The 24,382-nt window shown below is 38.4% G+C and overlaps 1 protein-coding gene across 4 annotated transcripts in view; it reads left to right on the forward strand.

The window, feature by feature from the left end:
* Positions 1–24,382, forward strand: part of LOC124173582 (testis-expressed protein 2) — a 125,261-nt gene that overhangs the window by 79,612 nt on the left and 21,267 nt on the right. For all 4 annotated transcript variants that reach the window (XM_046553011.1, XM_046553010.1, XM_046553018.1 and 1 more), the window contains 3 exons: positions 8,621–8,902; positions 9,728–9,975; positions 22,989–23,075. In XM_046553011.1, coding sequence (XP_046408967.1) covers positions 8,621–8,902; positions 9,728–9,975; positions 22,989–23,075 — 617 coding nt within the window. The remainder of the gene's footprint in view (positions 1–8,620; positions 8,903–9,727; positions 9,976–22,988; positions 23,076–24,382) is intronic.

Raw genomic sequence — 24,382 nt, forward strand, 5'->3', positions numbered from 1 at the left:
CAGCATAGATGAGACATTGCATGCACTTCTGTAAAGTCCATGAATTCACCTTTGTAACCCAGGGTTTGGCTGAGATGAGCACTCATTTTTTAATTATCATCATGGTACCTCTTGTGGCTGGATAGTGATTTCATAAATATAATTTCGAAAACTTAATTTCATAACTTCCATTGAACATGCGTTAGATGCCATATGAACATGCAGCTTATCTCAGCAGCTTTTCTTTGAAATCTGGTCTCTAGTTTCCAATAATCAATAGAAACATCTTAATTAATGCGTGAAAATTATAGAACAGCAAATAATTAAGCCCACCATGCCGTAATTTATACCTTGATGCTCATGCTTAGGTTGCCTAATTAGTCACTCAAGTCCTTGCAATCCTATGTATGCATTTTATAGATTAAGGAGTCGGTGGGCGCTTGATTACATCAAGCGGGTTTGGGAGTGGTGTGGGAACATGTTTGTGTCACGTGTTTTAGAGTATTGGGTCCATAAGTTGTTTGAAAAGCGCGAAAAACACTCACAATGTCGTTTAAATGGACGGAATAGACGGACAACACGCATATTCGCCCTCAACAATATTTAAGGTCGCCTTAGTAACCACGATGATGTAGTCGTTGAGAGAACGTTTTGAATTGCATATGTTCGTAATGGAGATAAATATAAAGTTAATGACGATAGAACATGTGAAATATAGCCGCTTTTTCGTATTTTAGCCCCTACCCTAGGATGCAGGTCCTTCCTTTCTGATTATTTTTTAACATATTGGTAAAACACATATCCCAATTACAAATAAAATTTGTCTGTAAAAGGGATCTATCGAATGCAAACTATTATCGAATATATCTTCGACTGTATTTACTCCATTAGTCTACTTAAACTTTTATCTTATTTTTTGCCTTAATTTTACCTCTCAGCAAGAGTTTCAGTCTCTTGCTTTAGTAAATAATAAGTACATGTGATGAAAATCGACGTTCAGGATATCCGAATTTTGATTTTTCCTGCTGGTTAATAGGTGAAGCGGAATTTCGATCATTACTAATTGTGACCTCCGTGATAAGGATCCTTAAATTTTTGTTCATCTCGCAAAAGAGGAAATGTATAAAGAACGATTTGAACCAATTACCTATTTACTTTACATTGAAATTAATTATCGGAATAAAACAAAAACTATGGTTACCATGGACCCCTTATTATACGAAAACATTTATGTTGCCAATCAGGTACTACCCTGAAAATTTAGGACAGGTACGGTCAATAGCAAAAGAGAAAATGATTCATATCGATATATTTTCATTAGGAACCATTGCCTATCAAAATTATTTACATGTGTGCATCGAGATTTTCCTTCTTAACAAATAATTAAAATTTATGTTCTCGTAACTATATAAAAAGTCTCCAAAAGGGCTATATCGAATGCACACTTGGATCGGTAATAATAAATAATTGAATCGATCTTTCGATTATACTGACATCTGTATCGTAATATCCGCAATGCTATTGACTTTACTTCCAGTCTATGGACGTCTGCTATATAATTCCTGGTCAACTATACCCGTGGATGTAAAATTCTATGTGTTATAGCAATTCGATATATTTTAAGAAAACGCAGATTCGATATAAATTGAATGAGAGATTACTTAAGCGGGGATTACACGTACGAGTCGACTCGGACGTGTATCATATCAACTTCCAGCCGAGTTCACTATCGATTGCTGTGGTTCTCGATACTCGGACGAGGTAGCCGCCATCCTTGCAGCTATCCGAGGGTTCTCGATTAGATTGAAAAAATCGCACCGGTCCGACAGCAGTGGATCGCTGTTTAAAAATGGAGAACGTTGAGAGAAGTGTAAGCGTGTACGCAAGAGGAGGGAATATGAGTTCCCGGAGGGAGGCAGACGCCATAAAGTTTATCGAGGAATATCAAAGGCATGAATGCCTTTGGTTTTTACTATTTAATCCAAGGACTTGAGGATGGTTGTCAAATTGATGTCCTCTATACTGACATTTCTAAAGTGTGTGATAGAGTAAATCACATCACTCTGCTACACAAATAGAAATCTCTTGGATTAGTGGACTCCATTAGTTTCATAGTTATGCATATTACTGTAAGTAAAAATTGAATCCTCTTTCTCACAGCCATTTATTGTAAACTCCTCGCCGAATACTCAAGACATGAAACAGGCGAATGAAAGGAAGATTAATTCTTCCTCCACAAGGATCCTGCCAAATTCCCACAGCAATCCCCATAGATATTAAGTTCTATAAGTTATGGCAATTCGATATATTTTACGAAAAAGCAGATTCGATATATATCGAATGTCAGATCCGCTAGAAGGCATTTTTCCACAGTGCAAGATGAACAACACTATGATGTACCTTCTTAGCAAGTTTTATTGGTATAGCTGTAGTAGTTATATAGATATGCCAATTTTCGTTTTTCCTACCGGCATCGTATCGAACTTTCGATAGTGCTGACATCTGTATTGAAAAATCTGCGATTTTATTGATTTTATTTCCAGTTGTTGGTCATTTCCTTTATTATTCCCACTCAACTATCCTCGTAGATATTATCGTCTATAGGTTTTAGCTAATCAATATAGGTATATTACGAAAACGCAGATTCAATATAAATCGAAATTAAAACAATATACCGTAATTATTTCCATTGGGTAGTGTGTGTAATACCCAATTGCACCTATACACCAAATTTCATTGGTGTAACTGAAAGAATTATGAAGGTATGCTAATTTGCGTATTTGCTGTAGTAATTAATCGAATCGAACTTTCGATTATACTGACCCCTGTATTGATTAATAGGCAAACCCATTGGTATCGTTTTAAGCCATTGGTCATCTTCCATGTAATGTTGGCTCTACTGTACCTGTTGTTCAATATCCGTAATAGATATAAACATACGATAAAATTTATGAAAATGTAGATTCAATATATATCGAGAGTCAGGCCATTTACCTGGCTCAGTACCACAGTGCATTATGGGGAATTCTATTATGTACCCACTCACAAAATTTTATAGGTCTACCGCAATTACCTACCAAGTTACGCTCATTTACGTTTTTCCAATGCAGCAAAAGACGCCTTCAAATACATAGGTGACGTAGATAGGGCGACGCGTGTATTTCCTACGGGGACTTATTACAAAAAGATATAAATTCGTATCGATATATCTTCATTAGGAAACATTACTCATCTAAATAATTTATGTGTATGGATAATTCATTCCTTTCATAACATACTAGCTGACCCGGCAAACTTCATACCGCCTAACATTCCATGAACTTATAGTTTAGTTGCACCATTTATAAATAAAGAGCGGCTTATCGTTTTAATCATATTTGATTTATTATAAATTAAAAGAGAAAATATTGATGAGATAAAAATTATACGCATTCAGTTGTTGGCTATTTGTGTTATTAACCGTAAAAAAATGTTTTTAGGTCTAAGTCCGTAGCGTAAACTTGGCTCGTTCACGGGGCAGGTTAACGCAACGCTAGACCGACGCTTGACTGATGGTCAAAATAGTGTAAGAAAAGCCCCTATGAAGCAGCATTCGTATCAAATGTCTTTAGGTGCGCCAGTAATAGTATCTCTGTTTGGAAAAAATGCACTGCGTAAACGTGCTGCATGCGGTGTGCCCTACACATTCGGGTTTAATGTCTTGCGTCAAGCGCCTTCTGATAAACAACAGTTTTTGTTTTGTTATCAGGCGCAAGATAAAGCGAATGAAGCTAAATAAAAATAGCGAAGCAAAGCAGGGACACAGCGAGGGGGGTTTTTGGGAGTTAAAACCCCCCCAAAAGCTCAGAGAATCTTTTTATAAAACATTTGGATATTAATATTAGTGGGACGGATGAGTCACAAAATATTTAACTGTTCACACAGCCGCAAAACCTACCATTTTGAACCTTTTATCCTAAAAAAATATGTGGGGAGGGCCCCCACACCTCTCGCTTACCTTGGCGAGTTTTCTATGCCCTACAGACCCGCCAGTATTAGCTGCTCCTATCCTTGATTCCTAGCTGCGCCCTTGAAGCGAAGGAAGAAATACAGCGGATGGTTTACCGACTCGTAAACATACCACATATTATTTACCATGAGAAAATCATGATTTTTCACTGACACATGAGAACAAACATCACAAAAACTGAAAGACTGACCATGCGATTTGTTAATCGTTATCACGAATGCAACACGAATTGGAAATTGAATACTTTTAAGCTGAAAAGGGCATTTAAGTTGGGATCATGGAATCTTCGGATTGAGAACTTCCTCATCTTTGAATTTTCCTTTGAGTATAGTGGCGTGAATCACTTTCATTATCAGTTTTTTTAATAACCAAACATGTTCCGTTGGGTAGTTTTGGTTGGTTTAGGTTTCGAAAGATCATGAACACAGAGCCTACCTTTAGCTGTAAATCGTGCCGAGGTAAGCCAGGTGCGTCCAAGGACTTTAAATATTCAGATAGATAGTTGGTGACTTCGTCTTCGTTTATTACAAAGTTAAAAGATTTGAATTCATGCAGAGTACACGGACATTACTGATAATCAACAATTGCTTGGAGATTTGTTTACACACACGGTAGTTATGTGTTTGTTGACAACTCAATTCGAGCTGAGCTTACCTCTAATTCAATTATATTAATACTATTTTAATATTACTTAAATATTTTTAACATGTTTGAACATTTAAATTTTTTTAATATTGTTAAAAAGATCAGTCATTAGTAAAAACGAAAAAAAATCTTATTTTTTTGACCGTCTTAACAATCAACTCCTAAAAACATATCTCTAAGATAAAGTTGAATTTTTTTGGTGAACTTTTCCTATTTTTTTAATGCCCTATATGTTATCCGTGGCTGAGACGAATCCAGAGAGCCTAATGTCACTAAAATCGGTGCAGCCGTTCTCGAGTTATAAGTGTTCTAACTAACACGATTTTCGACTTTCTTTTATATATATAGATTGTTAAAATTTTTATCCCCGTAGCTATATAAATTGATCTGATAAAGGGCTCCATCGAATACAACCTTATATCGATTATATCTTCGACCCTAATCAATCGATCCGCTCACCAAGGCCTTTGACTTGATCGACCACAACATTCTGCAAAATAAGGTAAATGCTCTTGGTATCACTGGTCCAGTCCAGGATTGGATCATGTCATACCTAAGAGATAGGCATCAAACAGTATGCTATCAATGCAGTAGCACCAACTCAAGTATCAAATCGAGCCCCATGAAATCCACAAGGGGAGTGCCTCAAGGATCCCTCCTTGGCCCTATACTTTTCCTGCTCTACATCAACGATCTCCCTACTCATTTGTCTCATTCTAAAATCACTCTCTACGCGGATGACACCTCGACCATCATTACTGCAAATAATGCTCAAAATATTGTTGACCGGACTAACCTCACAATCAATGAAATGCATCAATGGTGTAAAAGGAACAAACTGATAGTTAACAACCAGAAAACTGTCTTCCTCCAATTCCTACATAAAAACTCCTTCAAAAAGGATCTTATCCCTCACATAGACAAAATCTCACAATCCTCTGATGTTGACACCACAAAGTTCCTTGGACTTCAAATCTCCACCAACCTTGATTGGGCACCTCACGTACAGGTCGTACTCAAAAAAATCTCCGTGGGTATATTTATGATTAGAAGGTTGTATCCGATTGTATCAATGGATACTTTAAAAATGGTATACTTCGCGAAAATTCATTCCCATATCTCTTATGGCATTCTGTTTTGGGGAATCTCACCTGCAGCAAAAAGAGCCTTTTCAGCCCAAAAACAAGCCATTAAAGCTATGTACCATGTCCCTATTTGCACTCCCGGTAAAATATTCTTTGCTAAATCTAAAATCCTCACCCTCCCTTCTTTATATATCCTTACATGTGCCTGTTTTGTCAAAGCAAACCCTTCCCATTTTCTTCAAAACTCTACCTACCATGATCACCTCACCCGTTCTAGAAATAACATCCATTCCAACCAATATTCCAGCTCTCTCTGCCTAAAAGGTCCCTACCACTCTGCCTCGATCCTATACAATAAAGTTCCCGATGAAATAAAAAATTGCTAATCACCTTCCGAATTCAAAAGGAGACTAAAAAGCCTCCTAGCTGAAAAATGCTATTACAGTATTAATGAATACCTTGAGGATGAATTATAAAGGAAATTTTCTTGATGGCAACTTGAATGCCTATAATTTTCCATACTTTCTGTTAGTATGTTTATAACCCTCTCAGCTCTGTTTCTAATGTTTTGTACATATAGTGAAATGATTATCTTGAGAATTCCCAAGAACCTGGAAAATTTTCAATCATGTATGTATGTTGGTATCTCATATTCAATCATGTATGTATGCTGGTATCTCATATTGACTTTAGCCTTGCAGATGTATAATTTGCCAATGGTGAAATAAATTTATTATTATTATTATTCATTTAACTTTTATCGGATCAAACACATTAAAAGTTGCATTGTGTATGACTTTCATGTTCAAAACTTGATTAACAAAAAAGTTATTAGCGAATGAAGCGTATCCAAGGAGATTGGTATTAATATAACTCGCAGGTGAATCAATCGAGTGAAATGGCAATCATTGCAAAAGTTGACCTTTTTGATAAAAATATTACCCTGAAAATTTCATTCATCTAGCTTGAATGGTTGCTAAGATATTCAATATATGTATGCTCCACAAAAAAATGGCGACAATGATTTTTCGCGTGCAGGATATTTTTCGGAATTTTATTATGAATTAACCAAGAGGGTTACGGGGAAAGTAGGTAAAACGCTAGGGTGCTAAGCACCCAAAACGGTTTTTCCAGGAGAATTCAAATTTTCATATGGCACGTGTCTCAAGGCCGAAATCCGAGTTTGAAAATTCGCCCATCACGACAATGTAAAATCGAAATCGTTTATTCCTCGGAATTGTTTCGACATATGAAAATTCCAAGATAGCCATAAAATCAACCAAAAAATCCTACACCTTATATATCAAGGAATTTGTCGTACGACTATTGCAAGTTGGTCAAAAAAATTCCTAAAGTTTTCCGATTAGAAAAGCTTTGAAAGCGTTCAAACAATAATAAAAAATGACCGACCACAGAGTATATATACCGGCAAATTCTGATGTGTATCACTAGTCTTGAAAATGGTACAGTGTAACCGAAACTAGTCGGCAATAAAGTGTGTGTTTTTGTAGAAAAGCTAAGAAATTTCCTTCCAAACATTAATAATAAAAAATACTAAATATCAATTTGTCGCTATGGCAACCACACCAAAAAATCGAACAAAAAATCTAGTCTATGTCCATGGAATATCATGTTCCTCAAACGTTTCAAAGTACAAAATAAAAGCGAAAAAGTTTAAGTCCAATAAGGCTCCCATGTTAATTCAAGTCGATATATCTCGAAAACTAATCGATTTTTTCAAGTTTTAAGATTTTTCCTCCCGATGAATTTTTTTTTACTTTTTCGTCCAATAAGCCAAATATCCACACCTATCACAGTTTGGGCTGCGAATTGTGATGAATCAGTCAGTCAGTGAGTGAAATCGCAGCTTTATCATATTTAAATAAAGGAGGCCATGTCTTAAGCAACTCTATTACTTATTTTTTGGAGATATCGGGCAAAACAGAGGAGACCTTACGAGAAAATAGACGGTAATTAGTTTCAAAATTAAATTTTTTCCCCAGCAGAGAGCAAAATAAAAGGGGGGTCTTCGTAGAATAATGCAAACGGTATAGTTTAAAGTTATGTAAAATCTATTACTTGATACCAAACTAACTTTTTCGTGGTTTTGTTATACTTGCTGAAGGAAGAATCACTTATGGGTGCATTTTTCTAATTTATCTACTCATTTATAAAATGCATGCCATCATTAAATGGATAATTTCATGCATGTGAGGTGGAAGGCATGATATGATCGGGTAGCCCTTGTGTTTTTGATGTACATATTCACAAGTTTTAAATGACAAGCTCCGTGTTGGAGGCCCGTATCATGCTTCACTTACTCAGCTGCATATACGGAGTTCATCTTCATGTTCTTTTTCACGTGCGTGTATCATAATGTTCATCCCTTAGCTGCTATGTGCCTCTTTTATGAGCTACTTAGTTTCATCCTTTTACATTTGTGTAATTTTTTTGGTAGTTTTTCCTCTACTTCATAAAAGTATGTTGCTAGTCATTGGAATGTTTTGATTCTCACTGGACTCTTCTGCATGCATAAAGTTGAAAAGAATTTTCATAAATGTTTCTTATCTTGAAGATTGCTTTTAAAATGTACAAATTAATTTTGCACTTAGTTTAAATATCTGCAATCATAAGTAGATGATCAATTCAACAATAAAAACTGCTATGAAATATTTGTAAACTTGTGTTAATGTTATCTTTTCTAGTTAATGTGTATCTTCTTATATTAAAATTGCAATTTCTAAATGCTCTAAAGCAAGATAAATGTCAGAAATTAATCCTTTCTGGATTGATATAATGATTTTTCTTACTCTGCCATCTTAATCATGGTGAGATTATCATTATGGAGGGGATTATTGCCCGGTGAAACAATGTATATATATTTTTTTTTGTTGGCCCGCAGTCAGCATCTCAGGGATCAGATTCGGTGTCTGGTCCGTCCACGCCATCGCACGCTGGCCCTTCAAAGAGGTCAGTGGACGCAGGTGAGGAGGCCGGCAGTGAGTCGGTGGAGGCACTCAGTGAGGATGACAAGGAGCTGCTGCTGGCCTCGCTCAAGGGCGTCTCCTCGGACGTTGTGTGGGCAAATGCCTTCCTGGCGCGTGTCCTCTTTGATGTGCTCAGAGATCGATACTGGATTAACCAGATCCAGGACAAGATCCAGCGAAAATTGGATACCATCAAGGTGGGTTGGGACCTCCACAGAAGAATAAATGAATATGTGACACTGTGTGTCCGCCACCCTAGAAAATCTGGTGTACTCAGGGAAATTTAGTCCTCTGGAAAAACTCTGGGATTTCGGGGATTTTCGTGGATGTATTGCATGCAGTGTCCAGCGAAAACTAGCCCATTGAATTGAATTCTCTCTCCACACCTAAAGCAAATCGTCAAATAATGTTTATCATATTTTTGTTCAAATTTTCAATGGAACTATTTATCCTTTTAATGGAAGCTCCTTTTCCTATAGAATTTCAGTGCAAGAATTTTCTATTAGTATCGTAGCTTACCCAAAATTCTTCACTTATTTACCTGCATTGCACTTTGTAACTAATTAGAAGAACTGTGTTCACCCTGGACTTCAGGTCTTGATTACTGCAGGTTCTTTTGGGGTTTGTCATCGTTTTCTTTCAAACTAAACATGAAAGATATGCATCTGTTAAATGAGGTAGTAAAAAGTTTCCATCATGGTATTTTCTGTATAAAGATCAGGATAGTGTGATTGTGTCTGTGCTTTTTTTTTCCCCTCGTTTGTTTATATGCAAGCTGAAGTTTTTCAGAATATGCAAATGTTTATAAACCTCATCATACTTTGATAACTGTATACATATATGTGAATAAGTTGCTACCAGCTTTAGATGCTAGAATTGTGTTTTCAGATCTCATTGTCACTGAACAGCCTCATTGCAACTTCATTCGCCTGCTATGTAAGGATGTGTAACTATGGAAATTTAATGTTCCTCATGCTCTGTCTTGTTCTCGCTGTGGCCATGTCTTTCCTCTCTCTGTTCAGCTTCCTAACTTTGTGGAGCACCTTTTGGTGACGGAGCTGGACCTGGGCCACTCGGTTCCCATCATCCACCGAGCGTCGCCACCCGTGCAGGACGAGCGTGGCATTTGGGTGGACTTGGACGTTACGTACGAGGGCCAGGCGTGCCTAACCCTGGAGACGCGACTCAACCTCATGCGCCTCAAGAAGGGAGCCACCAATGGAAGCACAGATGTCCCTGAGCAGCAGTCTCCCACTGAGAAGGATTCTGGGTAATGTCACAGAGATGTAGGTTGACGTAGTGGGCACAATTGTTTACCAATTAGTCAAGAAGGCTTCGAATGGATTTCAATTTTGTCACTTTGATGTTTACATTTCTGTTCTGCTATAATCCGTATAAAACAATCAACTGGCAATTTGCTCGGGGTTACTCGAAGGATCCAATGGGTTTTAGTACGGAACTCCTGTAGCTCTTTACACAAAGTCAGAGGGTTTGGGAGTGGAGACGGCTGACAGGTCATATGTTCAGAGGTTAGTTATTGGCAAAAAAGCACTATGATCATAGCTGGTCACCCTGTGATGACCCAACTGCTTTCATTTTAGCTTTATATAAATAAATACATATATTTTATGCTATTTTTGACGTGTTTAACCTGCAATGTCATATGATAACCTGATAATCATAAAAAGTGTACTCTTGTAGCACTTCTGCAGTTTTATTTCTCTATTCCAGCTATTGAAGTATTTATCGATGAATTATTGATTGTTCCTATGCTATGTTCTGTCACGGTACTCTGTACAGCATAGAAATAATTTTCTTTGTGAGCAAAGTCATCTGAATGCTCTACTTGACCACTCCTCCCTTCTTCATTATAAAGAGTAAGAGCTTCCTAATCTCTAATGTAACAAATGCTGTGGCATACCCCTCCCCCACTACTTGCGCAATCCTTGAATGTCTCTGTTTAATTCATGTATGCAGTTCAAATTGGTGTGCAAATATTTACTAGTATTTATTTGCAAGGCTTAGTAACCATCTCATCATCATCAACCGTTTGTCTGTCATCCTCATTCAGCCTTCTTCTTCCTCTTCTCTTCTCTCCCTCCACTGTTTCCTCGACTGCTGTGTTTAAAATTCCTCTCCCTCCTAAACTATGCCCCATCCAATTCCCCTATCTCTTAAATTTGGCTCTCAAGAATGATCTTTCCTCCCAAACTCTTTATTCACCACTTCCTCATTCCTCACTTTGTCCACCCACTTCACTCTTTCTCTCTCTCTCTATCTCTCTCTCTATCTCTCTCTCTATCTCTCTCTATCTCTCTCTCTCTATCTCTCTCTCTCTCTCTCTCCCCCTCTCTCTCTCTCTCTCTCTCCACACCCACATCACCAAAGCATTCATCCTATCCCCATCTCTTCTTCTCAAAGTCTACGTTTTGCATCCATGCAACACAGCTCTCCACACATAGACATTTCACCACTCACTGCCTCAGTCCATGCTGCTGCTTAACATTTTTCTCTTCTAACTGGAAGCTTCCTTTCTCTTGGCTTTTCTTGTCTTGATCTGAGTCTCATTCCTCTAGTCCTCAGTATCAGCATGCTTCCTAAATATCTATACCTTCTAACTTGCTCTACCTCTTCCCCATTTATCAAGACATTCACATTTCTGCCATCATTTATTCTCATAACTTTTGTTTTCAAAGCATTAATTTCATTCCATTGTGTTTCAGTCCTTCCCAAAATCTTTTTTCATTCCTTGGAGTGCCCGGTTGTCCTCGGCAAGCCAGATGCGTTGTCTCTCTCGCTCTCCAATCCCTTTTTCTCTTTTCATGGTTTTACATGCCATGCGCCGTGTATTGTGGCATCCCACCCCTGGCTCGCCCGGATATCTAGATGGAACCAGGGGGAGATGTCTCAAAACAAAAAAAAATATCAAAATCCGCATCGATCCCTCCCACACGAGACCTACAGAACAAACCTCTGTCACTCTCTTCGTACAATTGACGATAAATGAAAATATTCCCCTCCTTACGAGATGATTGCGGGTGGGGGGTCCCCGATCTGACCCTAAGGGTAACGTTCTGACACTTATGCCATCCCACACAACACATTCAAAAAGGAAAATGTCTGGGCCAAAAAGTACACAAGGGATATTTGAGGTGACCCGTGAAGAAATTGAAAAAAACGCTTACACATAACTTACATCTAACCAAAGTATAATTAAAACAATAACATTGCATACAAAAAAATAACCCTCTTATGAACTAATGATGTATGAGTGGATGAAAACAATTTATGAGACATCAATGAGAAAAAACAACAATATAAACTGATTTGCGAGATGAAAGAATTGAAATGAAAACAATAGCAACAAAAATAGTTTGATTGTTAACACGCAATGAATAATACGATTTGCTTTAGTTATGTAATGTTAGGTAGGTAAAGAATAGTCCATCCCATGAGCATTATTTTAGAATTTGGTAATTAACTTTCACTTCCAATGGATGAACTGACGTATTTAGTGACTGTCTGTCTTGAAATTGGGCAGGTGAAAAGAGGGGGCTTGGGGGTGGAGTGGGGGGGGGGGGGGAAATGGTTACGATCTTACTTGACCATTGTCCATGGTTAGACCAGGTGAGATCTAGCAAACTTGTTCCTTCCGACTTCAGGCTCCTCTTCCCATGTTGGATAAAGCGGCGTCGGGAACGTAAGAGATGTGCCTTTTAATGCTGGTCCTTGCTCCTCGGAAAGGGGGGGTCTCTTATTTCAGACCGTATCTTCAAGAAATCAACCCGATGCTGGGTTGATCGGCCCCTCTTCTTCACTGCCTTGTCTAGGTTATCGTCGCACCAAATTCGGGTATAGGCTTCGCTCAACACTCAAATCAATCTACTTTTTTAGAAACGCGCACATCCTTACATATTCCCCTGTCTTAGGGTGAGGTAACACAGAAGGGGAGGGGGAACACGTTATGAAATGGGAAAAAACCTGAGTTCCTGTCCTCCAAACATACTCACACAACCTTATCTATTCGTCATTTATTCCCATTACGCTCGCACACTTTCCTCCACGGGCCGTGGTCTAGGGGGTGGGAAATGTTATCGGCATAAAGTGGGTAGGGAAACGAATGCGCCGATTAAGGTGGCATACATACGTATTACCTAAATTGGGTGGGTGAAAGGCAGCAGCCCTGCATTACCCCATTCCCACGTTCATCCATGCTGTCAATTTCCCGTTAACTTTCATAGCCACCATCTGGGTTTTGTACAATTTCATAATTAGCCTCCTATCCTTCCATTTTTCTTTCTTTATTTTAGCTATATCCATTAGCTTATCCCATTTTACCCTGTGAAATGCTTTTTCCAGATCCATAAAGCCAAAGGCCTTTTTATATTTCACCAATTTCGTCTGGGGTGCATTATTCCAAAGAGACGTCGGAACGGGTGGCTTGTAGGATTTTTGAGCACTGTAGGTATTTTTTAGACTAGAGGGTAGGTCATCTAGCGGGGTTATCAAAGATTTAATTGAACGTAGCCTCCGAGGAAATCCGCAATGCGAAATATACAAGAAAGTAAGCTTAGAAGCGTTAACGCCGGACAATAGCGTCATTATTCCCAAAATGCGTGCTCCAGAGAAAGAAAAAATATCAAATATTATTAGTACTGCCAATAAAATTCTCCCGCTGAGTATACAAAAGCCTAGAAAAGAACCAACCGAAACTCTAACTACAATATATGACATTAACCTTGTTGTAGTTAATTGCCGTAGCGTAAAAAACAAGCGCGCCGAAATCGAGCATATTTTTCAGGACGCAGACGTGGTCATGGGGACAGAGAGCTGGCTTACGGAAGATATAAGCGACAGCGAAGTTTTTCCTCCAGAATATAAAATTTACAGATGCGATCGACGCAATAGAACAGGTGGCGGAGTTTTTATTGCAGTTAAATCCCATTTACAAAGCGCCGCCCACGAAATAATTGACAACGAAATTGAAAGCGTATGGTGTACAATTAAACAACGAAACAAAAGGAGTATTCATGTTTGCTCTTTTTATAGACCGCCGAACTCCGAAGTCGATATTATGTACCTTCTAGAAAATCAAATATCCGCATTTACTCAGAGAGACAGTAAAGGTGTAATAGTAATCGGGGGAGATTTTAATCTTCCATCCATAAACTGGGATACTTACACTGTAAAACCGAATTCAAGGAATAAAGAAATCGGCGAGGTATTACTCAACATACTTGCAAATCACTCTCTCGCCCAAGTAGTTGACAAACCTACGAGAGGAAACAAGCTATTAGACCTTTTAGCAGTAAGCGATCCTAAGTTGATAAAACAAGTCGATATTATTGACGGTATAAGCGACCACAGAGTAATCTTTGCAACGTTAAAAGTTGATGTGGTGTCAGGCATAAAACCAAAACGCAATATTTACCTATTCGATAAATGTAACTTCACTAAATTTGGCGAGATGCTTAATGACTCCTACAAAAAATTCGTTGTTACATCAAAGGACCAAAGCACAGATGTAATATGGACACGTTTCTTAGAAATTCTGCGCCAAGGAATCAACGAACATATTCCGCAAAAACTGAAATGTGATAATAAGGAACCTCGCTGGTACAACAACGATGTCAGAAGAGAACTTAGGAAACAGAGAAAACTATACAACTTGTACAGAAAGTCCATCACGTCTCGTAATAAATCGAAGGAACTTGAAGCTAAAGAAAGTTACGCTGCTCAACGCTCAATAACCAAGAAATCAATGCGAACTGCAATGCGAAAGTTTAAGAAAAAAGTACTTGGTGAATTACTCGAAGAAAATCTGAAATCCTTTTGGTCGTACGCGAAAGAGCTTCAGGGAAAACATTCAACCGTAGATTCGTTATTTGATAAAGATGGTAAACTTGTCACCGAAAATATTGACAAAGCTAACACTTTAAATGCCCACTTCGAAAGTGTATACACTACTGGCGATACTCAATTCAATTTAGACATCCCATATACTGAGGATTTGATGGAAGAAATATGTATAAAACGTGATGGGATAACTAAACAACTACAATCGATTAAGAATAGTAAATCTCCGGGTCCGGAGGGAATACCCGCGCGTGTCCTCAAAGAGTTAGCTCCACAGATCGCGCCTTACTTAGAGATCATATTCAAGAAGTCACTCTCCGAAGGGAAGTTACCGCCCGACTGGAAAATTGCAAGTGTTACACCCATTTTCAAAAAGGGAAACAGAAATGACCCAGGCAACTACCGTCCAATTTCCCTAACATCAATTATAGGCAAGATACTTGAACATATCGTTGTTAGTAATATCATGACTTTCTTGGACAGACGTAACTTCCTCCATGACTGTCAGCACGGATTCCGAAAAAATAGATCCTGCGAAACACAGCTCGCGCTCTTTCTTCACGACGTTATAAAATCTGGTGAATCGAAAAGACAAGTTGACGCACTATTTCTAGATTTTAAGAAAGCTTTCGACACTGTACCTCACAACAAACTTTTATACAAATTACAGTCATGCGGATTAAACGAAACAGTTGTAAACTGGATACGCGACTTCCTCAGAGATCGTAAACAAAAAGTAGTTCTTGACGGAATTAGCTCTGATGTTGTAAAAGTTACATCAGGTGTTCCACAAGGTAGCGTAATCGGCCCCCTGTTGTTCATTATATACATTAACGATCTGTGCTCCCGCATTAGCAGTAAAATACGTTTATTTGCTGACGACGCTGTCATCTATCGCGAAATTAGTGATCACTCTGACTATGGAAATCTATCATCGGACTTAAACAACGTTCATTTGTGGAGTCAAGAGTGGGGACTCGAACTTAATCTGAGCAAATGCATGGCGGTACATTTTTTGCGGAATTCGTCCAACACTAACAATGTTTATGCAGTGGATGGCATTAACATAAAGGCAACAGACGAAGTGAAGTACCTGGGAGTTACGATAACCTCGAACCTCACGTGGGGAACTCATATAAAGAATATTTGCGGTATAGCCCTGAAGAAATTAGGATTCGTCAAGCGTATTGTGGGAAGATTTTCGGATGAGAAAGTAAAAGAAAGGTGCTATTTCGCTCTCGTCCGACCGCACCTTGAATATGCAGCGAGTGTATGGGATCCAGTACAGAAAGACTTAATCTGCGAGCTGAATAAGATACAAAGGAAGGCTGCGCGTTTCGTCAAAAACCGCTACGGGCGTACAGACAGTGTTACCCAGATGTTAAGCGAATTAGGCTGGGAGCCGTTGGAGACTCGGAGGCTGCGCGCTAGGCTTAGATTGCTTGAACAATTAAGAATGGATATATTTAAGAGCGACACAGAGAACATAATCTTAGAGCCACACTATATTTCCAGGTCCGACAGAAGCGATAAATTAAGAGAGATTTTTAGCCGAACGGATAGATATAAGAATTCGTTTTTCCCCCGAACAATAAAGGACTTTAATAAACGCTTATCCCAACCTCGTTAGAGCACTTCTTTTTTTTTTTTTAAATAGCTGTAAACGGCTGGTGTCCTAACACCCCCTGCCACACGCCTTTTAGGCGGCTTGCGGGGTATTATGTAGATGTAGATGTAGAATTGTTCTTAGCAGTTCAATAGCTTCCCTGGTGCCCCTTTCTCTTCTGAAGCCAAACTGCTCCCCAAATACATTCTCTTCCATTATTATTTGGAGTATCAGATGCAGAACTCTCAACCATTCTCAGCCACTTGCAAAATCAGACTGATAGTTCGGTGTTCTTCACCTTTTCTGATGCCTGTCCTTGGAATCGGTATCATAATTTACAAGGTCCCCTGGCCATATGACTTCATTGTATATTTTGTTACGCAGCTCTTCTTCTTGACCTTCTTCTTCCAAGTACTCAAAAAATTCAATAGGAAGCTCATCCATGCCCATTTCTCTTTGATTGTTCATTGCTTATACTATTACGGACTTCAAAACTTTCTTCCTCAGTTCTAGGTCCATACTGCTGCATAACACTTTCTCTTCTTACTAAAAGCCTCCTTTCCCATAGCTTAGCATAGCTGTAAGGAGATAGATTACTGCAAAGGTACAAGAGCTAAGAAACCTTGGGTAACTGCAGAAATGTTGTGGAATTAGTTCAAAACAAAAGTTTTGAACAACATTTCTTTTAAAGAAAAATTTTATTAGTATAAGACATGGAACTGAAATAAAAATCATTTTTTTCCAGCAAATAATTTTATAAACTAATAAAGTGCTGTCATAATTTTCTTAAAATTTTGGTTTAATTAACTTTTTCTTTGCTAAAATGTTACTACTTGAACAGCTTGCCCCCTTGCTTTTTTTGATCCTCGGTATGCCCATGTAATACTCCCATTTTTTTCTTTTCCTTTAATCTTCGGTCTTTTCGCATTTAATTTTTGTACTTTCTTTGCCTTTTCGATTTTCTTCAACTTGGTTGTCATCTCCATCATTATCTCCATCATTGGGTGGCCATGATCAATTGCAATAGCAGGCCCTGGAAGACAATTTTCTCTCTTCACACAATTTCTATACTTTTACTCCTCTAATGATGATAATTCTTTATTCTGTTGGGGTCATGTAGGTTTTGGAATTTGTCATTACATAAACAATATACATATTGCAAAAAATATAAATTTATTTATAATACTAATATTTTTTTTAATCGAATGAGAAAGTAGTTCCTCCTATAATTAAATTATTTTGTAGTACTATAGAATGCTTGTTTGAGTAAGAAAGCCTAAACTAGTTTATTGAGCGCACTAATTGCTGTAAACTTTTTATTGTTGGTGATTATAAATGACTAGCTGACCCGGCGAACTTCGTACCACCTAACATTCAATGAACTTATAGTTTAGTTGCACCATTTATAATTATAGAGCGGCTGTATTGTTTTAATCATATTTGATTTATTATAAATTAGATGAGAAAATATTGATGAAATAAAAATTATACGCATTCAGTTGTTGGCTATTTGGGTTATTAACCGTAAAAAAATATTTTTAGGTCTAAGTCCGTAGCGTAAACTTGGCTCGTTCACGGGGCAGGTTAACGCAACGCTAGACTGACGCTTGACTGATGGTCAAAATTGTGTAAGAAAAGCCCCTATTAAGCAGCATTCGTATCAAATGACTTAAGGCGCGCCAGTTACAGTATCTCTGTTTGGAAAAAATGCACTGCGTAAACGTGCTGCATGCGGTGTGCCCTACACATTCGGGTTTAATGTCTTGCGTCAAGCGCCTTCTGATAAACAACAGTTTTTGTTTTGTTATCAGGCGCAAGATAAAGCAAATGAAGCTAAATAAAAATAGCGAAGCGAAGCAGGGACGCAGCGAGGGGGGTTTTTGGGGGTTAAAACCCCCCAAAAGCTCAGAGAATCTTTTTATAAAACATTTGGTTATTAATATTAGGGGTACGGATGAGTCACAAAATGTTTAACTGTTCACACAGCCGCAAAACCTACCATTTTGAACCTTTTATCCTAAAAATGTCTGGGGAGGGCCCCCACACCTCTCGCTTACCTTGGCGAGTTTTCTATACCCTACAGACCCGCCAGTATTAGCTGCGCCTATCCTTAATTCCTAGCTGCGCCCTTGAAGCGAAGGAAGAAGTACAGCGGGTGGTTTACCGACTCGTAAACATACCACATATTATTTACAATGAGAAAATCATGGGTTTTCACTGACACATGAGAACAAACATCACAAAAACTGAAAGACTGACCATGCGATTTGTTAATCGTTATCACGAATGCAACACGAATTGGAAATTGAATACTTTTAAGCTGAAAAGGGCATTTAAGTTGGGATCATGGAATCTTCGGATTGAGAACTTCCTCATCTTTGAATTTTCCTTTGAGTATAGTGGCGTGAATCACTTTCATTATCAGTTTTTTAAATAACCAAACACGTTCCGTTGGATAGTTTTGGTTGGTTTAGGTTTCGAAAGATCATGAACACAGAGCCTACCTTTAGCTGTAAATCGTGCTGAGGTAAGCCAGGTGCATCCAAGGACTTTAAATATTCAGATAGATAGTTGGTGACTTCGTCTTCGTTTATTACAAAGTTAAAAGATTTGAATTCATGCAGAGTACACGGACATTACTGATAATCAACAATTGCTTGGAGATTTGTTTACACACACGGTAGTAATGTGTTTGTTGACAACTCAGTTCGAGCTGAGCTTACCTCTAATTCTATTATTTTAATACTATTTTAATATTACTTTAATATTTTTAACATGTTTGAACATTTAAATTTTTTTCAATATTGTTAGAAAGATCAGTCAATACATTAGTAAAAACGAAAAAAAATCTTATTTTTTTGACCGTCTTAACAATCAACTCCTAAAAACATATCTCTAAGATAAAGTTGAATTTTTTTTGTGAACTTTTCCTATTTTTTAATGCCCTATATGTTATCCGTGGCTGAGACGAATCCAGAGAGCCTAATGTCACTAAAATCGGTGCAGCCATTCTCGAGTTGTAAGTGTTCTAACTAACACGATTTTCGACTTTCTTTTATATATATATAGATTGTGCAAGCACAGTGTGGGCCATTTTTTGTGAGACTAGAATTGAAAATTTATAGTTGGACATTATTTTTTATACGAGTCGCATAAGAGTGGAGAGAAGTATTCAGTGGGGATGCATCTGGATTTTCTTTCACAAAGGATGAACTCTGCAAAATATAAATACAGTAAAACTTCGATTTTACGCACTTTGATTTTACATCAAGTCTCGTTTTTACGCAGCGACACTCAAGTCCGGCCGGAAAGCATAGGGAATTCCAATGGTGAAACTTCGATTTTACATCTTTTCTTGATTTTACGCAGTTTTTTCGATTTTGCGCAGCATAACCCCAGCCCCAAAGAGGCCGCCAATCTTGATTTTACGCAGTTGTCTTTCGACTTGTTTTGAAAATCCCGACTGGAGCAATATGAAGTTAGGTTATTTATTCGTCTAAATGAGTTACAAAAATGAATACAAGAACGGTTGAAATGACGTCGCGCTGTTGAGCGTGAAACTAAAAACATCGCGAATCTAATTATTGCTTCCCCCTACGACCTCTCAGTAATATTTCAGGCTCCTTTACGAACGCGAATATCGCTCTTAGTTAATATTTGCCGTAGAAGGATATCGAAACCTAAAATATACGGCAATCGCCGTGCATGCGTGATTAAGACAAATGATCCCCGGAGATATTAACATTATCACCTTTCGTTTATTATTCAACTTATTGATCGACGCTATTTATATATATTGTAATTACAGTAGATGGTCGTTAATCTGGAATTATGAACTACGGAATATCTATCCCTAACGGAAGGTTTTCTAGAATTTTGCGAACGCTATGTTTTCCTTCGCCCCAGCGAAATATAACGGCGAAATTAGCCGTTAAAAATCCTCCCGTGCCAACATTTTGGCTTCCAAGGTGATCCAAAAAAGATAGTCGTACTTCTAGTATGGACATAAGTCGATGGTGATTCAACACGATGGTAAAAGCATATGTTGTCTCATTCCGCGGGCTAACCCCACATCTGCGGGACGAATGGAGGCGAGGGAAAGTTGATTGCGCGGCGCGCTTATTAAAGCTGATTCAACTTGTATCTCATTTTCAGTGGGTTTAAGTGAAACATGGTTGGAACATCAATAGCTATTTTCTTAACTCCGCTAGGTGGCAAGCGTTTATTTTTAACGGAACGGGAGTTAATGCCCTCGGAGAATAACTCGCGTCGTCAATCGTCATGCAATCATTGAAGTCAAATCAAGACGTGAGTGATAAGGCAGTCCCTTTAAACTCAGGAATGGCTTAGTGCAATTAAATCGAAATACAAAAAGTGTCCGGTGTTGTTATCAGACATGGGGAAGCAAAATATTACGTTAAGATTAGTCACACGGCTTGTGAGCCGAAGGTCCCGGCGCTGAATTCGCGGAAGAATGCCGACAGAGAAGCTATACCCTATATGCTAAATTTTCATGGGAAAATGGTTTTTTAATACGTGAAAATTATAATTAAGAAAGATTGTTCCGACTATTAATAATTTTTAACGGTAGTTGCGCGGTTATTTAAATAGCTCACTTTAAAAAAGTGATCTAAACACCGGAAAAATCTGATTTTCCGAATATCCCGGGTCCTATGTGCTCCGTATTATCTTTGGTATGCTATTTGGAAGGAGGATACTGATAGATGGGGTCATTAGTGCCATGAAGTAAGGGCTGGGGGGATAGGAACCCTATATTGGCATTAGCCAGGTTGTAATGATAGGCCTTAAAGGGCTTAACGTCCCATCTGCTGGTGCACTGGAATTGTCCTCCACATTACTCTCAAGTAGGGATAGGGCCATCTCTGATAACAATTTCTCCATGTTTCCGGTGCAACCGCATAGGTTTGTTGGTGATGACAATAGTTTCGCTGGCACTGCTGCCAGCGTCTTCAGGTCGAAGATGAAGGTGCCATCTCTGATAAGTTTCTGCTACTGTCAGGACTTGAACCCAGGCCCACAGGGTGTAAAGCCTTTGTGATGAATTAGCAAAATTTTGCTCCCTGTTAATGGGGTTAATTTGGATGACTATCCTCAAATATCTCATTTCTTCAATCTCCAATCTTTGTTTGTCTGCAGGTAGTTAAACGGATTTCCTGAAAACTGCTTTTAATGAGAATATTTTCGAAAATTAGCTCCTCTGCTCCGCGAGCATTTAGTATCACCATTGCGACATTTCTCCTGGGTAACAGAAGTAATCTTAGTGCCAGAAATGCTAGCAATTCTACCATGTTATTCATCCATGGGAAACATTGTTCAGGAATGCAACGTTGTTTTTCTCAAGGTAACACGTCATCTGTGGTGTTGCTTGTGAGTAAATAAGATTATTAGGGATCATTTTCTTGCCCCCAAATGAGTAATTGAATCCAGGAAACATATATCTGATACGACTGAAAAGGATTTCATGCCCTTTTACCGTAAAGGCGCACATATGAGACTTTTTGATTGTCTGGATCCGGTTCTGGCTCAAATCAGAACTATACAAAAGTGTATGACTAAGGGTTCTAAAAATAATGAGCAAGAGTTATCCTGAAAACTATACTTCTCCTCAATACCAACTCTTGATTTTACACACTTTGATTTTACACAGTGCCCATATTTCGGTCCCTCCAACTGCGTAAAATCAAAGTTTTACTGTACAAGGATGTGCTTATATTTTCAATGATCTGAAATGGGGTTTATCTTGGTCTCTCGTTAGAAATTCCAACAATTGCTTTGATAGCCTGTTTTTGCAAGGAAAGGAGTCTCTTACAGTAGGTTGAATTGCCCCTTAAAATAGTGCCATTGCAGGGAAAGGAATGAAGTTTGCCAAAGTACAGGAACTTTAGACATTCTAAAGACATCACTGAGGTGAGCCTCCTAAGCATGAAAAGACCAGTAGATCCTATCGTCCTAGCTACATTGTCCACATGTCCATCCCAGGATAATGCATGTATGTATAATCTATTTGGCAGCAAGCTCTTTCTCCTGGGGCTCTCCATGTATTTCTCATCCACTGATGATTTTTAAACCATGTGTTGGTTATAAGCAATTCTCTCCCTACAGAAGTCTAACGGTCTATATCCCACTTCGTGCCTTTCTCCTAAGCCAAATTTCCACATGGCTTTACTGTCTTCCTTGTCTCCTATCACTGTGTTCCAGTCTCCTGTTATTACCCTGCAGCATTCCTCTTCTCCTTCTAATATGTTGTCTCGATTCTCGCACATTCTTCCATCTCTTCATCCTCATTTGTAGAAGTAGGCACATGTACCTGAATTGTAACAAAATCCTTTGGTATCATTCCTAATCTTAATGCTATCAGCATATCATGTACATACATATATGAATTACTTTCTTCTCTCAATTATGTAATTCATTTCTCACTATTATCCCCACCCCACTTTTTCCTTTCTTGTTCCCTGAGTGACATATGTAGTGTGACTTCCCTTCCCCCTCTTCATTTCCCCTCCTCCACTCCATCTTGCTTCACTCAACCCTATTACATCCGTTTCATTTCTCTTCATCTCAAGTTCCAGGTTTTCTAACTTTCAAGCTTGCAACAAAGTTTTGACATTCCATGTGCCCACTCGTATTCTTTACATTTGTTGTTGTCTGCTCTCTTGCTGCTTGCCCCAGAGATCCAATTGGGAAGACATTTCACTTGAGGAACATTAAACAAAAGGGGGCAGCATTATTGTGTCTAACTAGGGAAATCTCGAGGACTTTTAATACAGTGGTTTCTCGTTTCCTCTTTCTTCTTTTAGGCGCTCTCCCATGTTTTATAGTGATGTCGAAGATAGTGCTGAATCGTCCTCTGATGAAGAAATCAATCCATCTCATGCTGATGAAAGGTTAGTATTTCTTCCTTTATGCTTTCTTATTGTGTTGGCATAGGAACCCTCCACATCTGAATATCCCATCTATAATGGGTAGAGGTCCGTGAATGTGGTTTTATTTTTTGCTAAAATTCGTTTTAAAACCATGTGATTTCGGTGTAGAATATCTTGGCGGTGTTATTTTAATGCAACAATTTTCCCACGTTTATAGGCGTTTTATTATTTTATGCTACACGTTTCATGAATACTTATACTTTTATCAAGCATTTTACATAACATTTAACACAATTTCGATTGTACAAAATTTCTGACAAAATTAATTAAAGAAATGGTTCAAGGTGTATGATTGGTCCAAGTATGTGGTCTTGGTGAATACAATCGGCAAACGGCAAATCCCCACTACCTCATATGTGTATACTTCGAGAGCCATTCCAGAATTTTTGGATTGTTAAGTTCCTCTACACTAAATAAAGCCTTTAAAAATGCTTCAGTAGTAGCAACAACAAGCTCTTCCTTCGCTTTCTGTGACTGAGTGACTATATGTTCAAATGATAGCTGTTGTTTTGCGGGTCCCCTCTCTTTTGCACGTTTATGAGTGTTGCTACTGATGTGCTTTAACATTGTGCCACATCTTTCAAATTTAAATCTTTGCACAGTAATACTCTGCCTTTCACATAAAATCCTTCTGAGCTGAATTCACTAGCCCTGGTATGAATGGTGTCACTAGTTTTGGCATTTCAAAATTCCTTTCCTTCGTTTGATATTCAAAGCTGGAACCACGATAAAAAAAACAGTCCAACCACAAAACACAACCTATGACGATGATGTTTTCAAACTGAGTGCTGGGTAGCTACGGTATAACCATAGTACTGTATAACTTACAAATTGGCCGAAATGTTTCATGTCGTGGGTTCCCTTTCGATACCCCTCACCCAGGTGTTGAGGGAAGGTAGGGCAGTAGCTAGATACAATAAAATCGCTTAGTTTTGACTACAGCTGTTGCCAATCAGTCAGGAAAGGAGGTGAAAGAAGCACAAATAACTAAACATAATCGGATTCAAAGAAACTTGAAAAATTATTTCCCATTTATCGATCCTGAAACATCCAGAATGAAACGCTTTCTCACCTAAAGAATTAGATATTAGATTTGGGCAATGTCGAAATGACTTTTTTTGCATTGTAGCTCAGTGGAGAGCCGAATATTCGACGATCCGTCTGCTAATAAGGAGAACCCCATCTCCTCCTATCCTTTCTTTTCCTTCCTTCCCGTCCCCAACTGCTAGCGCTTCATGCTTTTAAATAACCATACATTTCTATGGATG

The sequence above is a fragment of the Ischnura elegans genome, chromosome 1 (genome assembly GCF_921293095.1).
Source record: "Ischnura elegans chromosome 1, ioIscEleg1.1, whole genome shotgun sequence".
In the NCBI taxonomy this organism is placed as follows: domain Eukaryota; kingdom Metazoa; phylum Arthropoda; class Insecta; order Odonata; family Coenagrionidae; genus Ischnura; species Ischnura elegans.